The sequence below is a fragment of the Polyodon spathula genome, chromosome 25 (assembly GCF_017654505.1).
Source record: "Polyodon spathula isolate WHYD16114869_AA chromosome 25, ASM1765450v1, whole genome shotgun sequence".
Taxonomy (NCBI): Eukaryota; Metazoa; Chordata; class Actinopteri; order Acipenseriformes; family Polyodontidae; genus Polyodon; species Polyodon spathula.
This window is the reverse complement of record NC_054558.1, coordinates 6,607,553-6,624,108: the sequence shown is the minus strand read 5'-3', so window position 1 is coordinate 6,624,108 and position 16,556 is coordinate 6,607,553. Positions and strand designations below refer to the sequence as shown.

Genomic DNA, 16,556 nt, shown 5'->3' with positions numbered 1-16,556 from the left:
TTTTCAAAACCATTACCAGCCTTACCTCTGAATCAAGAGCAACGCTGCAGACAAGCCAGCTGTACATAAAACAATGTGGACCACAGCGCCCTCTTGTGAATGAGACAGACACGTCGGGATAAAATGTCACATTATCCCCTCAATTAAATACTCATAATACACTGCAGCCTAATATATATATATATATATATATATATATATATATATATATATATATATATATATATATATAAATAAGATGCATGGTTGAAATCTCACAGTGGGTTTGCAAGACACGATCAGCAATCTTTGGAATTACTGCATTGTATCTGACGATGGTGGCGTTCAGCCTTCACCAGGATTCAACAAAAGAAAGAGCTACTTGATTTTTTTTTGTCTTTTAATGCAAATATTTACTAGCCAATGTAAAATAACATCTTCCAAGAAGTACATACACAATTGTACAAGTGCCACTGTACACCAGGAATTTTCACAAAATTACAGTATTTACAGGTTGCTGTTGTATTTGCCCTCTCACAATACAGGAGCGCTGGAGCACCCCCCACCCCCCTGCAGCACACTCACAATACAGGAGCGCTGGAGCACCCCCCACCCCCCTGCAGCACACTCACAATACAGGAGCGCTGGAGCACCCCCCACCCCCCTGCAGCACACTCACAATACAGGAGCGCTGAAGCACACTCCATTTCAACGTTCTGTAGATGATTAACATTTAATCTTCCTCCTGTAACAAACCCAACACACGATTCAAACAGTTAACACGTCAACAGCATAGAAATTCAACTCACAGGCATTCTGTACAGTTCAAGTTAAACTGGGTCAGTACATTCACAAAGGTAATCATTCGAAGCAGGGCAATGTTATTCTCAAGACACACAACTTTAAAAAAATAAATAAATAAAATAAATCATTGGTATCCAATAGTGTTGACAACATGAATGTGTGTTTGAAATGAGAGTGGGTGTGTTTGTGCAAGTGTTTTATATAATAATTGCTCATTAGGTATCATGTAACTGCCATTACATGTTATTACACAGCACTTAAATCAACCAAGTTTAGGACCACCTAAGATTACGTTAGATTAGATAGCCATGAGAAGTGCTAATCAGGATCTGTTCAGAGGTGCGCTACTGCAGTAGTTTAGATATTGACCTAATGTTTTAGTGGGACTTATTATTACAAAAAGCACATTAAGTTATTTGCAAATACTTATAGTAACATCAAAGCACTTACATATGACTTAATTAGTAATTACTACCACATTTTCTGTATAAAATATAAATAAATACGGCATTGCAACCATTTAAAAATGCACATATGATATTTTTTATTACACAAAAGGCTGGTTTCACAGATGCATTTTTAGCAATGGCGGCAAAGGTTGGCTAGTACCAATAGGAATGTGTGAAACCAGTTATTAGTGACTGCAGTCAGGTCAGGCTGATTTCACACCGAAATAATGAACCCTCAGAGAGCCCTCACTCCTGCGATTCAGCCCTGGGCTTCCCGGAGGCATCGTGCTGGGGACAAACTATCACGACATTATATTAATACATCAAATGTGGCAAATGTATAATTTATATTCTAAGTCAAGTAAGACGGGATCACGTTTTAATATCGGTGATAAACTTCACCTAGGAATGTCAGCTCTTCCAGTTGAAATGCTACGGCATTCAGTCACTGTGTCACCCAGTTTTACAATTTCAGTAAAGTCCAGCTGTGTTCTACACGCCTTCAATTCGCCCCCAAAAATCTTCATTTACTTTCATTTTGTATATTCTTACTTCAGAATATATGTATTTATACATTACCCATTTCAAAATACCTTTAAATAATTCACAGATCATTGCAATTATTAATTAACCCTCACAAATGAATGGCTTCGTTAGTAACCGAGGCTGAAGTGCAACACTTGTTGCAAATTATATTTTTTCAATGATAAAAACAAGTTAAAGAAATCTTTCCGATGAATTAATAATTAGCAGACACTGGTCTATTTTGCATTAAATCTTATCCCTAAAACAGGTAGGGTTTGTCACATTAATAAGCAAAGGTATATACACATTCCTTGTGAGACAAAAGGATATTAAACACTAATAATAAATGGTGTAAGTTCCATTAGATTCGGACAAGGGGTGCCCAAGATATAGCTTAGCCAATCAGGAGTGAGTACCGTGGGCAGGTAGGTCACAGTGTTCTACATTCACAGTATATGGAATATCTTTATGTAATAAATGCTTATCTCCAGGTTTGTCCCCCTGCCAGGGCCTTTCAGAAAGGGGATCGTGCCTTTTTAAAAAGTTTACGTTCTAGAACACCAAAACAATAAACCTACCCCAATCCGAAAAAAAGAAGCTTTAAAATTCACGTACCTCTACTCCTCCCATAATTCTGCTTCCAAAGTATGGAATGCACCAGAATCGCTACTATTAGACAGGGGGAGTAGAACAAAAGACAGAACATTCATGCAACAAACTGAGAGTGTGGGGCAGTAGTGAATGGATCGATTAGATCTACAGGAATACTGATTTACACACGTTCGGTTTATTGCAGGAATTCATTCAGATCAGCCCCTTGTGCAGCATTCAGAGGGGAATTCCAATACATCTCCAACGCACAAATATTAATATGGTCCTCGTGGGTTTTACAGTTTTGATTTGGCCACCTTGGCACAACATTCAGCCTGTGTAGGATCTTCACTACCCACAATTCAAATGACATTCAGGCAAATCAAGAATCTGGCAAAATGGTGGCCTGATCATCCAACTAAAACAGACTTCATGTATTGTTGTGATGTGCTGCAGCTAGACATGGAAGGAGAACAGGAAAGGGAGGGGCTTGTGCAATGTGTGTTACCCCCCCCCCCCCCCCTTCACCGGACTAACTAAACCAGTGTAACCTCAGTTCCCATCTGAAAAGTGCTTCTGCGTCTCGTTTGAAGTCCTTAAAAAGACTTCAGGAGGAGCTGCCGCTGCTGTGAGAGGCCAGGGATCATTCAGGGATCTCTAGTGCCATCACTTCAGGCTTCATCTTGAAGTACTGATTGAACCGCAGCACAGCGTACCTGAGCAGACACACAGAGAGGAGGGTCAGACAGAGTGTGCAGTGAAATACAAATCACAAAGCAGCTCTGATCACTAGCAATCAGTACACACAGATGACATTTTACAAGAACCAAACTAAAAAGCTAACATTGAAAAAGATATTATATATATATATATATATATATATATATATATATACACACACACATACATATATATATATATATATATATATATATATATATATATATATATATATATATATATATATAATATACATATATACACACACACACACACACATCTATATCTATATCTATATATATATATATATATATATATATATATATATATATATATATATATATATATATAACAGTAGTAGCTCACCCGAGAAAGTCAAAGTCGATAGTGGAGTACTTGGCTTGAATGAGCGCCCAGAAGCCCCAGAAGAAATGAGAAGCCTGCAGGACAGAGATGACACTGCATTATTAAACTGATCCAGTCTAAACAGGGCTTCTTACAAACAGCCAGGAGCAATGGGACAGTGAAAAGCAGGGCTGCATCCGCAATGCCTGGAATAACTACTTGTAACAATCCTCCGCGGACAGTCTGATCAAATTCGGATAAGCAGGCAATCGCCAAGATACCAATACTAAATGAAACGACATCAACCTAGAGTCTTAGTGTCCTATTAATTTGTGCTAAGGAACGTCCTTACCAAGTTTCATCAGAACTGGATGAGTGATTCTCCATATACTAAAAATGTAAGTGTGACTTACAGAGCTTATCCACAACAATACCCTCCTCGCAGGGGGATAAACAGCGGCAGTGTTGCAACGACATATGAAAACGTTACAGTTTCTCCTGTTTGGTTGAGCAGGATGTCAGGTAGAGTAAAAGCAGAAGCGTTCACGTGACCAAGAACAAACACACTCAAGAACACCACTTTCCATTAAAACCCAGCAGACAGGCTGGACCAATTCACTGAGATCACAGAGTTTACTCTTCTGTGACGAGACACATTCCCGGCTCACCACGATCAAAGCGGGCTTGTTTGTTAAACAGACACAAAGGTTCACATCACTGGGAAGTGTCCTTAGATAACATTATCCCATGGGCCACATAGGAACACATCACACAAGGGACTGCATTTCCCTAGTGACCCTGATGTATTTTAGTTACTTGTTTTATAGGCGATTTGCATATACACATTAAGTCTACAGTGGAACTTGTTCCTCAGGTCTGTCAACAATTAAGAAGAAATAACCTACTATTTTAACACACTCCATATAACACTATGGCTTAACTTCAACATGCAGAGACCCAAGTTTATAATTCAGTTTAACAGTCTATGCATGTATCCAGAGCAGAGAATGCAATACAAACTTATTTTTATATAGCGCCCTTCATGCCACAGCATCCCAGACCGCTGTATAACATTAAAAAAAAGAGAGAGCTCATGTGTGCAATACACTCCAATTATACAAAACCAGTCATATAAAAATCATATTTAAAAAAAAAAAAAAATCAAAAAACAGGATATTTTCAATTTAGACTCCAAGCCAATGTTTCAACCTGCCTAACATCAACCAGCAACAGCACAACAGCAAAAAGCTCTGATTTAAGATGTTTTTTTTTTTTTTTTTTTGGAAAAACTAAGAGTTCTACATTTTCTGAACTCCATGAACAAATAGGACTATACAGAGTTAGTTACTCTAAACCCAAAGAAATGTAGGCTACTGGCATTAGGGAAATATCGTGTGTTAGGGGCACCTCCCCATCTGAATGCCCTGCTGCCTGGAGTGTTAGCTTGGTCCCTTCATCTAAACGGATACTGGAAGTGTTCTGCGGGAGAGAGAAGACAGTGTACAAGCTCTACAGAAGAAGCGCTGCAGACTCACCAAAGCAAACTTGTTGATCTGCACGTAGAGCGTCTCGATCTCGCACTCCGTCACCTCCTCCCCCTTCTTGGTGAAGCGCTTGTAGGCCTGCAAATAGATGTGTAGCCACTGCATCTGGAGCTCCCTGCTGGGGTAGAGGGAGTAGTCCACCTCGCTCACTCCTGGCACGAAAACACACCCAAACAAGCATCCAAAACACACACAGGGCACGCAAAGGACACAACACAGACCAACGCAACACCCACCGACACGAATGCAAATCAGACCAGCGTTCCAGCAGACACACACACCAACGTACGCACGCGCACACACGGGGGGAAAAAGTGGGGAAGAGTTAGAGAGAGATTTAAAAAGCATTCTCACATGAGGGAGCAATACTAAGAAGCGCTTTGCAGCATAAGGCATCAAGGACTTCATCTGCCTGTCGTTTGCATGCCAGATTCCTATTTTAATAATGTATGCAAATGCTTCAATGCGTTCCCGCTACTGCTCTGGGCTGGATGGAGTTATCAACAACACACAACAATAACACTATGTAACACAATTTTTGTTCCTGGGTAGTAAGTGTTATTTCCTAATTGCTTATGCCTCAAAAGTATAGAAAATGGCTATTATTCCCCACAAACTTTGCTTTTGTGACCAGGACAGTGATATTTCAAAGTATCACTATTTCCAATGAGAAAACGTGGCATTTGTATCTTTTCGTTCACGTAAATTTCGAGATTTACGATTACACTGTAAATTTACAGTATAATCATAAATCTCAAAAAACTACTCACTTCTAAATCTTTTGTAGTCATTTTTGTATTACTTTAGTATAAATACATGTTCATTTTTGGATTCGTATGTTTTTTTCTGACTTTATGTGAACGAAAAGACACACATTTGCCCGTTTTCTCATTGGAAATAGTGATATTTTGAAATATCACTGTCCTGGTCACAAAAGCAAAGTTTGTGAGGAATAATAGCCATTTTCTATACTTTTGAGGCATAAGCAATTAGGAAATAACACTTACTACCCAGGAACAAAAAATAATAATAATAATAATTGTTACACAGTGTAATGATACATTTACTTACAACCTTCTCCACCTGCTGTGGAACAAGAGCTACAGCCCCAGCATTAGGGGAGCAGGGACCAGGGTAGCAAAGCTTCAGAGCTATGGGAAAGGATTCTGCATTGACCCCATGGGCCATGCTGGTCTTCACTTACCTGCAAACTCATTGAAGTGGTTCCCAATGTCAAAGGCTTGGTAATTGTAGCTGGCGTACTCGTAATCTATAAATCTGACTTGGCCTGAGGAAGCAGAGGAGGAAATCAGCAGCCATTTAGGAATCAAATTAACCCTTTCACACACGGCAACCTCATATAACAATGCCATTTGTTCCCCTCCATATAAAAGCAATTGATATACATTCTGCATCGAAACTTTATTTTCAGCTATTTTCAATATTTCAAGCATGAAAGGGTTAAAGACACAGAGAAAAGTGTCAGAGATCTGTGACCAACTGGAGAAGGATTTTAATGAACGAAACGCTCACTCTACAGTTTAGAAATAGTTTACTAATCTATAGAGAATTCCCCGGTCTGCAAATACAAAACTAGGGACATGATCAGATTTTCTGCACTTACTAAACACTAAAACCACTTCTATTAGCCACACAGCTATGAAGAGGAACATGAATTACACATGTCAGTATGTTTAATTGTGCTGGTTTCCCAGTAACAGCAGGGGCTAGGGTAATAAAATGAAATCAAAATCTACTTAAGATCATTCTTTAAGCCAGCCAGCTGTGTATAATAATGTAATAAAGCTCTGTGAGATAGCGGTTGGCGGGCCCTTGCCTTCTTTGTCGTTGTGGATGATGTTTTTACACAGCAGGTCGTTGTGGCAAAGCACTATGGGAGAGCCGAGCTGCGAGAGGTGCTCCTTCATCCACGCCATTTCCTGTTCAAGCACTTCCAGGCTGGGCACTTCCTGCTGGATCCTAGGAATGAAGCAAATCAATCCATTCAGAAACGCAGCAGGTAATCCAAGCACAGCGGCCACAAGTGGTTCTTTCGAAGTCTTACTACTGGAGCTGCCCTTCCTTTGCAAGCAGGTTTGTTTATTTCATTATTTGAAAGGTTTGCTCTAGGTTAACTCAGGTCTCAGTATCGAGGATTGTATGAGAGTATTCTCAAAGCAGGCTGCGTAATCGTGCACACACACACACACACACACACACACACACACACAGAGGAAAATTCAAAACCAAACGACTCCAAGTGGTGTTTTATTTCTAGCCCTTTCGCAGACAGACTTGCAGCTCCATGCACTGCGATTGTTTCTGAGAGCTGCTATTGTAATTGCTTTGCTAGAGCGATACTGTAATTAGAGCAGGCTGATTACCAGGGGAACTGAGCCAGCAAGACAGACCACCACTTCACCTTTTCAGACTAATGGGCTTGTCAGGGCACTAGTCCTGCAGAGACCAAGACAGGCAGACACAAATCTACCCCCTGCTCCAGCCGAGCTGTACATCCTATACTCCTAACACTATAATACAGTGCACGAACACTAATACATGCATTTAAACTCTATATGGAAGATGTGCAAGGTATCACTGAAAAGCTTCCATCACCACTGCACTGAAAATGATGACCGTCACATGAAGGCTGCTTAAAGACGACATTGTCAGTGCTTGCATGTTCACGTTTTACCGTGAATAGTTTTTTTTTTTTTTTTTTTTTGTTGCAAAAACTCATTGCAACTGATGCCCATTTACAGTTTTATCACCTTTAGTAAAGAGAAGCCACCAGACCCAGTTTTATCACACAAGCCAGTTTCAAGGTAGCTGAACTCTTTCTTGATAAGCATCCTGCTCCACATTCATTCAGGTCTCAGTTAAACGCTCAGTTAGAAGACTGCAGGTGTAACTGCTAGCGGTGAAGGGGACAGTGGACTGAACTGGGCAGTGTGAAGGGTGCCGGGGGGGGGGGTTCTTACCTGATGTTGGAGGCCTCTGCCGTGAACTCTGTTGTCACGAGGGAGAAGTATTTCCGCAGCTTGATCCACAGGTTGGGTTTGGGAATGCAGCCGTTGTGCGCATGGATAGTGTGGATCCGTGCCATCTCCACAGCAATCAATCTGCAGGGGTGTTGAATTAATATTATTATTATTATTATTACTAAATAAAGCACAAGACCTGGAGTAGATATTACCTATATAGTATAACACACCTATGTACACTATGCCAAGTGATATTATAAATATATAGACATATAGAGAAAATTTAATGACAAGTGTTTCAACTAGAAGTCTTCCTCAGTCTTGAATGTTGATATGGGTTCTGGTTCAGAGTCTTATATCCCAGACCCTGTTTGTTGAGTGGTCTTTGTTAGCAGGTTTGATTGAAATTATATTCTGTAGGGGCTGGAGTTTCTCTGCCGGAGTTGGGAAACTCACCCCAACTCCAGGTAAGGATCAATACCAAACTAATCGCAACACATAATTGTTCACAAGATCTTTAATGATATACTCAGGGTTAGAAACTTCCATTAGCCCTGCATCCAGTCCTGGGTTTCAGAACTCCCCTTGTTTAAGTATATTATTGAAATCAACAGCTGCCAGGAGTTTGAACAATCAGGACCCTGCTAAATCTGCTCTGAATTAAATGATCACACTTAAAGTCTCATTTGCATCTGCAGGTTGACTGTTAGAAGCTGTTCATGCAGCTATAAGACAAGGAAAAATACGATTAACAGGGGTTGCTCAAACTCCAACCTACTAAATCATTTACATAATATACTTAATTGATGGTAGCTTGGAAACCCAGGACTGGGTGCAAGGCTAGTGCGAGTGTCTAACCCTGTAGACTACTTTGAGGTTCACATTTCACCCCATTAAAGACATCCCGAAAGTCTGTTACCTGAAAAGCACAGGGTCCCGGACATGTTGGGGTCCTAGAGCGTCCCCCTGCATGAACTCGTAGCACAGCCCGTTCTGGAAGGTACAGTAGAGGTGCGGGGCGCAGCCATTGGCGTGCAGGACTTGGAAACTCTTCAGCTCGTTGTCACGGTCCACAAACAGCTCCGTCTTGTTCCCATAGACCCGGACCAGCACAGTGTCAGCCGGGCATTCCTCCAAATAGCAGCCCACCAGCTTGTTAGTGATGCCATCCGTGAACAACTGGAGGAGAGAAAGAGAGGAGAGTCATGCTCAACTCCCACCAGTGTTCGTGCGCCCAACAGGCAAAGTTTCGCTTTCAGCAAACAAATCAATATTTAACACTTTGAATACTTTCCCAGATCAAAAAAAAGGCATTCCCCACCAGCCTCTGAGACTCCTGTTTGCTGCGTAGCCATAGCGATGGATCCATGCCCACCAGACTACAACACGCATAACGAACAGGGGCACAAGCAGAAACCTGGCTGGTCAGCCGCTGTCTGGATTAACTGTGATACACCTCTACTATGGAAATGCCTCATTGGAGTTTATCCAGGTGAAATACAGTGACATTGTCACAAGTGACCCTAAAACCCCTTCTCTCTTGTACACGGGGCTAGCTCCTTTTGAATGGAAGGCTTGTGCTGCAGAAGTATACGACCCTTCAACAGAACCACCTTCCTTTCTTGGTGGGGTTTCCCCACGGATGACGGAAATGAAAACGAGGTGTGGGAACCCATTGATATTAAAAAGTGAAGTCTAGCCAACTCAGATAATTTGGATGGAAGGAATACCAAAAACTTACCTGATTAAAAGGCCATTGTTACCAGTACCTGTTATGAGCAATAATATTATAAAACTGTACTGGTTTAGAAATGGTTAAACAAGCAGAAACATGATTGCAGAAACCTACGCTAGCTTAAATGAAGGTTCAGTAAAACTCAAATTATGACTTAATGCAATAACACTGACTGAACCTTTTTAGAATGTGCTTGCAGCCAAAGTTTCTTATCAGCAAGAAGCAACTTAACCCAGACAGGGGGCCCTTGCCTGTGCATTTCATCTAGGAATGTACCAAGCTCTTCTTTGCACCAGGGAAATGTGTTTTAGCAAGCAAGGCTAAATTTACTGACACACACAGGCACTTTAACTCAAAGACTGGTCCTCTTAGTCTTAGCTGGTGCGTTTGCTGGAGACCTCTCTGTGAAGCCGACTGCTGGTGTTGTATTAAGAGCCTTGTTTGGACGACTGTCCTTTATTTATCCTGGTTTACATTTCAAGATGTATTTCTCTTCATATAAAAATAAGAGGGTAAGCATAATCTTGAATTTATATCTCACCTCTATTGAAGAATAAGGCTATAAGGATAGGATTATTATATGTAGCTTTAGGGAGGATGTTTTATTGTATGTTTTAGGTTAGCTTTGGGTGTTTTAGGCTGACAAAGTATGTGTTGTAATTATATTGCTTTACAGTATTAATGCTGTTAGTTTAAAAAGACCCCAGACTGTCTGGACTGTCTAGGAGATCTGTGATCACTTAAGCGTTAATAAAACCAAAAGGGGTCAAATACATACTGTGATTCGTTAAACTGAGTCTGTGTGATTATTCTTGATTGAAGGTTGTCTGGGTACATGAAAATCTGTTAGCCAGAATATGAACTATCCTCTATGGGAGTTTAAACAATCAATTTGTCCTCCCGAACCTCCCCAGGTTCTATAGAGAATACAGGACGTGCATGAATGTAACAATATGGTGAACCAAATACTGGCATCTCTGGGCTCATTAAACAGGGCATTTGTGTACCATGTTTATTAAAACTAAACATATCTGCATTCTGTTATCACAAGAACTCTAAATACTACATACCTTTGCATGTGTCTGCCAGTCATTTTAGCTCATTCCACTTCAATCAGTAACTTAAAAGGCTGCTAATTGCACTGTACAGTGAATATAACATATGTTCTTCATGGATAAAAATGCATTTTCAAACAGCATACATTTTTAGCCATGCATACATACAGAGTTTGCAATATCGATTGCAATGGGTTCAAAAATAATCTGCAATTTATAACAGAGACGTCACGCAACGTGAAAATGAATAAATAACGATGGCAGGAATTAATCAAATATTTATTTGGTATTTTCTAACACACTCTTTTTGCATGGACACGTGTTTTCTCCTTCGTTTATCAGCTTCATTTGGACCTGGCAATGCGTTATTTTATTCCTGAGGTATTTCGCTGCTGTAATATGTTACAGCTTTATAGCGTCGCTACATTAAAACAATGCTAACATTCTGCAAGTTTAAGAGAACGTTTGGACATGATAAAGCAACTAAATCAATTGATCTAAACTATGGCAGGTATTCAATTCAATGGAGGGTGCTGGATACAGGGTGGCACTGCATTAATCTACACAAAACTATACACTGTACAAAACATTCCATGCCTCCCACAGACACACGCATTCCATTCCCCACACCACTGCCCGACGGCAGGGAGGACGTCTGTGACACAAGGCTGTGCTTAAAGCAGATCATGTTTTGGGCTGGTTTCACAGACCCTGGATAGCTCTAGTCTTGGATTACGTTACCTGAGGGAGTCCGAGTTTAGTGCCGATAGAGATGTGTGGAACCAGCTGGAAATGTTTTGTGGAATTTCACGGCTGCTCTGTCTCTTGTCACCTCCTCAAGACCCACCTGTTCAAACTGCACATGTAGATCTCTCTGATCCACCTCCTAGTATGCACTGGACTGCCTGACCTCAGCACCATACTGCTGGAGCCTCAGCTAACGTATTATTGCAGTACTATGTCATTGTAGATAGAATTTGTTGCGTCATACTTCATACTGTATTATTGCACTTACTGTAAACTATACTGTATTTAAATATTCATCTTGCATTGTAACCTTGTACTGCCATGTAAGTCATCTGGAGAAGGGCGTCTGCCAAATTAATAATAATAATAATAATAATAATAATAATAATACAAAATGTAAAACAATTCCAATTTACAGCACATGATCCTGTTCACAGTCAGTATTTACAGGATTTGAAACCCCGGTCAGGATTTAAAAAGAAATATTTATGAAGAGGTCAGTTTTGTGTCTGAGGGCAGTGAATTCCAAAGGTCAGATGCCTGATATACAAAGGCGTGCTGGCCCATATTAGATCTCAGTTTAGAGATTTTAAAAGTAGGCACATTATTTGGTGTCTGAAACGTCTGGTTTTGTTTATTTCGCACTGAGCCCAGCTCATCGTCACTCTGTTAATAAACGGATGTGCTACAGCAGCTGAACGATGATCAAGTCTTGGATTTGAAGGTCCCTTCAGACTAGGTTGTGACTTTTTGAAATCTTGTGAACCTATAAAAAGCAGTCAGTTTGACCTCTGCTCTCAGGAGTGCAGTCATTTTGTCACTGGCGAATTTCACCAGTACTTTGGTCTAAAATGTCTGCCCTCTGTTTAAAATGTATTTTCTTTTTAGTTAAAGTTTTACTGAAGTAGCTGACACTTGTCACTCTGTTCTGGACTCGCACTTCACGAAGACAAAGTGAAATCATTTCAGACGCAACATTTAGGGTGTCTCCGTTTCATGAGAGTACTTTTTCAGGTTTACAAGCACCTGTATGCTAAATGAACACACAAACAAAACACACCCACCCATCGCAGGTCACAATGCTCAAGACAGCACTGTAATCCGACACTGGCTCGGTCTCCCTCAGTACAGTGAAACTTGCAGCAGTGACACCATGAACAGTCAGAGTCATAAACAAACTGCTGCTGTGACAACATCAAGCTGACATTCACGTAAAGCAGCACCTTGCAACCAGACCAACACCCCGGCGGGCTGCTCAGTGGCACTGGAGCTACATTACAGTTAAAAGCCATGTCCATAAAAACATTTTAACAGCTAGAAAGAGAACTAGCCCTAGGGACAGTGTTGCTGTCGGAGGCTGGGCCCTTCCAGCTGAACAATCAAGTGGATCAGTGGGAGTACAGTCTGGCTCAGCTCCTCCATACTCTTGAATGCAAAGACCAGGGATGTGCATTGTGGGAACTCTAGACTCCTAAAACATTGCTCTATTCTGCAGATATTCTCCTTTTACATGTATTCTGATCTGACTGTAACTCAACCCTACTGTATGTAGGATTTCACATAACCCGATCAGCACTAATCCTGCACCGCCTAATATTATCCACGACAATGTAGGGCAAGATTATTGCAAACGGTGGGGGGGGGTCTATTTCTATTTCTTTGAAAAGCGACTTCAGATCCTGTTACTTGGTGCCAATTGTTTGTATTTTACGTGGCTGATACAATATAATTATTATTAAAATGTATTGCTTCTTTTTTGGGGAACCTTCGTTTGGTTTTTGTTTTAAACTGTTTTGTGATGAAACTTCTCTCACTCGTGTGTTGTCCCAGTTTATTAAAAGCCGACTTTGCTGCTGTCCCAGCTTTCGTACATTCGCTAAAGGCTGAGCTGAAAGCTTAAAATCATATACGATACAGTGGGATAGTGATTCTTGTCAGCGCTTAATTCGATATATGCATTCCTGGTTTGTAAAAAGGATTTCAATACTATCATGCAGATTTCCTCCCCTGTTTTCACAGTATTGCTCTTTTCTTTGCATCAAGAGGAATCAGACACTCGTGCGGACGATGTAATAATAATAATAATAATAATAAATAATAATAATAATAATATATAGCTTGCCTGTTATGAGATCTGTCTCGACTACACCACGATGCCTATAGAAATAGTAACAGAACAGTGTTCTGGCTCGGCTTCACCATTGGTTGTAACAAGATACCACACTGGTGTCAAATCGAATGTAGAAAACAAAGATCTGCAGAAAAATAAAACAGATGTGCAAGTGACACGCGATGCTGCTTATGAGGGATGCTTTCGGCCACATTGCATTTTTTAATGCAACACTGTTCATTAGCACCCTGCCATAAACCAAAAGCAGGGGCGACTTTGCCTGTGAATTTCCAGTGCAGTTAGAGATCTATCTATCTATCGAACCTACAGTGCATCCCCTAAGCTGCTGCACTCAGCAGCCAGCCAAACAGGGGCTCATTTTACTGGCAAAACCATTCATCACGACAGCGTGCAGGGATGAGAGTGGAGTCTTTAACCAGCTAACTGAAACTAAAAAACTAAAGCAAAATTGAGATAACTGCTGAAACTGAAAAAAAATAAAAACACATACTGGTGCTGGTAATGACAGAGCTGGAGAGCTGAGAATGGAGTGTTTAGACTAGCGCTCATTAAGGTGCAGGTAATGACAGTGGGGGGGGATAGAAATAAGACTCTTACTGAATAGCTGTTTCATCCATTCCATGCTTTACTAAGAGCTTGATTAGCCACAGTGTATAGGTAACCAGCTCAAGTGTGTCTTATTAAACTCATACAAACTGAAAATGAGCAATTAGCCAAAACTGTTACACCCTTGCTTAAGCTAAAGCCGAGAGAAAACATTCCTATAACTTTTTAAAAAGGCTGTGTGTTTCTTTAAAAGAGCTGTCAGTTTCAGCAGTGAGAAAGCTGACCTGCTAAACACTTGGGTACGGCCACGTCTGCAGGTGAGGCAGTAAAGCGGCACCAATCTAGATAACACAATGACATAATTACAACACTGCACTGGGACTGGGTCAACCTGTTACATTTGAGAATCCCGCAGTGTAGAATGTCTAATTTATATGAAGTTGTATTAAAAGCACACCACAGCCTATAGCTGGTAATAATGGCATACTGTTAAATAATACACACACACTATATATATATATATATATATATATATATATATATATATACACACACACACACACACACAGATAGATAGATACTTTTCGATGCATTTCAGTAACACCACAGTATTATTCAAAAAGCCCCCTTTGTAAAGTAATGTAAACGCCATGATAAAAAAAAATATATATATCTATCAAAACGATAGGGTGAAGACGATGCTTTTTTTTTTTTTTTTTTTTTTTGCAGTAAGAAAATATGAATAGCTACTGGGATACACTTCATTTCTAGTATAACACGATTTACTACAGCTTTAATAATAAACCGACTCCTGGCTGGGATTACAATAACATTGTTAATACGACGGATTCTCGTTTGCGCCGGTTTGTCACTTTTAATGAAAGGAAATGAAGTCATACCAGCTGGAAATGTGTATATTTTGAAAGGTAACAGTAATAATTATTTACCTTGGTTTGTACCCGGTCGGTGTCCCAGGCGGGTCGAAGCTTTTTGATCAGTTTCAATGCACCGGGTATTACATTATGCTCATCCACGCAAATTGACAATTTTCGGATTACCGGCGAACCGACGGGCACATGGATTTCCGTCTCCATTCTGCTTATCTCCTTTCTGTCAAGACTTTACAGCAAATAATTATCTGCAATATAAAAGACAGCGATATAAATAAAACAGTGTTTTTTAGAGAAACGGAATGAACAATATAACTGGCCGGTTTTTTTTTTTTTTTCTTAATGAAACGACGGTGATGTTGGTGTCCGGTGCGCAACGCCCTGGAGAAGAATCACCTGATTGTTTGGTTCCAGTGCGGGGAGCTCAGTCAGAGAGACCGGCGAGAGAGCTGGAGAAACGCCCACTCCGAGCTCTCGCAACCCGGCGTGCCTGCGGGCGGGGGCTCGGCTAGAGCCGGACTTGGCAGCATTAGAAGCGGTTTGTAAAGATGTGTCTCCCCTGGTGGTTGTAAGACCGAAGCAAACTGGTGTGAATTTAGTCGAATGCCTACATGAATCTATTATTATTATTATTATTATTGATAATTTTGTTTAGTCATAACTGTTTCATTATTGTTCGTTTTAGTGCTGTTTCAAAGTTTTAAAAACAACTTTTCGAAATTAAAAAAATCAGGCTAAACGCCGGTAAAGACAATGGAACTAATTCTACACCTTGCCCTGGCTAGGACATTTTACATATTTGGAGACGCTTATTACTTGTCAATCGTTATTTTTTAATCGTATAAAACTAGCAAATAAAATAAAACATTTGTTTGCTTGTTTCAAAATGGGTCCCGTTTGACCACACACGTTGCATATTGAGCTGAATTACACACAATCTCCACTAGGTGGCAGTAAAGCTATTGAAATTCAATAGTCACCATGTTCCAGAATGTTCTGCAAGCACTGTCAGTCAGCCGCCGCGTATCGTAGCTTTCAAGGGGTGTTCTGCTTGGCTTGCCACCGTCAGGGCTTCCCAACCCTGGTCCTGGGGACCCCCTGCGTGTCCTGGTTTTCATTCCAGCTGAGCTCTCAATTACTTAACAAAACTAATAATAATGTACTTAATAAGACCTTGTTAATTGTTCTCTGCTCCTAAAAAGCTGCAGAGTTCAAGTTACTTATACCATGTTATCGATAACTTGAAATCTGCAACTGTTTAAAAGCTGAAAACAAGTTTTAAAAAGAGTCTAATTAAGCAAATTATTAGTTCAATTAAGGGTTTTGAATTAAATACCCCACATTCGTGACATTATCAGTCATTTCAAAGTCTTAAATGCATTTAAAATGATGCTTTTTTTTAATTGATTGCTTTGTATCCGAAAACGAATATGCATCACTGACATGTGGACCTCAAAGGGGTTCAAAGGAACCAGTGCTTCTGAACCTGTGTGCACTGGGAATCTGATTAA

General features: G+C 40.4%; 1 protein-coding gene across 2 annotated transcripts; it reads right to left on the bottom strand.

The window, feature by feature from the left end:
- Window positions 1-365: 365 nt before the first annotated feature.
- Window positions 366-15,661, bottom strand: LOC121300122 (ethanolamine kinase 1-like). Of its 2 annotated transcripts, XM_041228539.1 has the most exons (9): window positions 15,442-15,661; window positions 15,103-15,293; window positions 8,861-9,120; window positions 7,939-8,079; window positions 6,795-6,937; window positions 6,162-6,245; window positions 4,949-5,109; window positions 3,435-3,508; window positions 366-3,064 (listed from the first exon to the last, which is right to left on the bottom strand). In XM_041228539.1, the coding sequence occupies exons 2-9, from the start codon at window positions 15,247-15,249 to the stop codon at window positions 2,992-2,994; spliced, it is 1,083 nt and encodes a 360-aa protein (XP_041084473.1). In that variant the 5' UTR covers window positions 15,250-15,293; window positions 15,442-15,661; the 3' UTR covers window positions 366-2,991. The 2 variants fall into 2 exon arrangements, with proteins under 2 accessions (XP_041084473.1, XP_041084472.1); XM_041228538.1 differs by having other exon boundaries at window positions 15,103-15,660.
- Window positions 15,662-16,556: the final 895 nt, after the last annotated feature.

Bases quoted from the DNA above. Each gene is read 5' to 3' on its own strand.
- LOC121300122 (XM_041228539.1), bottom strand. From the start codon at position 15,249: ATGGAGACGGAAATCCATGTGCCCGTCGGTTCGCCGGTAATCCGAAAA. The intron at 3,509-4,948 runs GTGAGTCTGCAG...TCTGTCCTGCAG, and splicing joins AGATCAACAAGTTTGCTTTG to GCTTCTCATTTCTTCTGGGG. The intron at 3,065-3,434 runs GTGAGCTACTAC...GTGTCTGCTCAG, and splicing joins ATCGACTTTGACTTTCTCGG to GTACGCTGTGCTGCGGTTCA.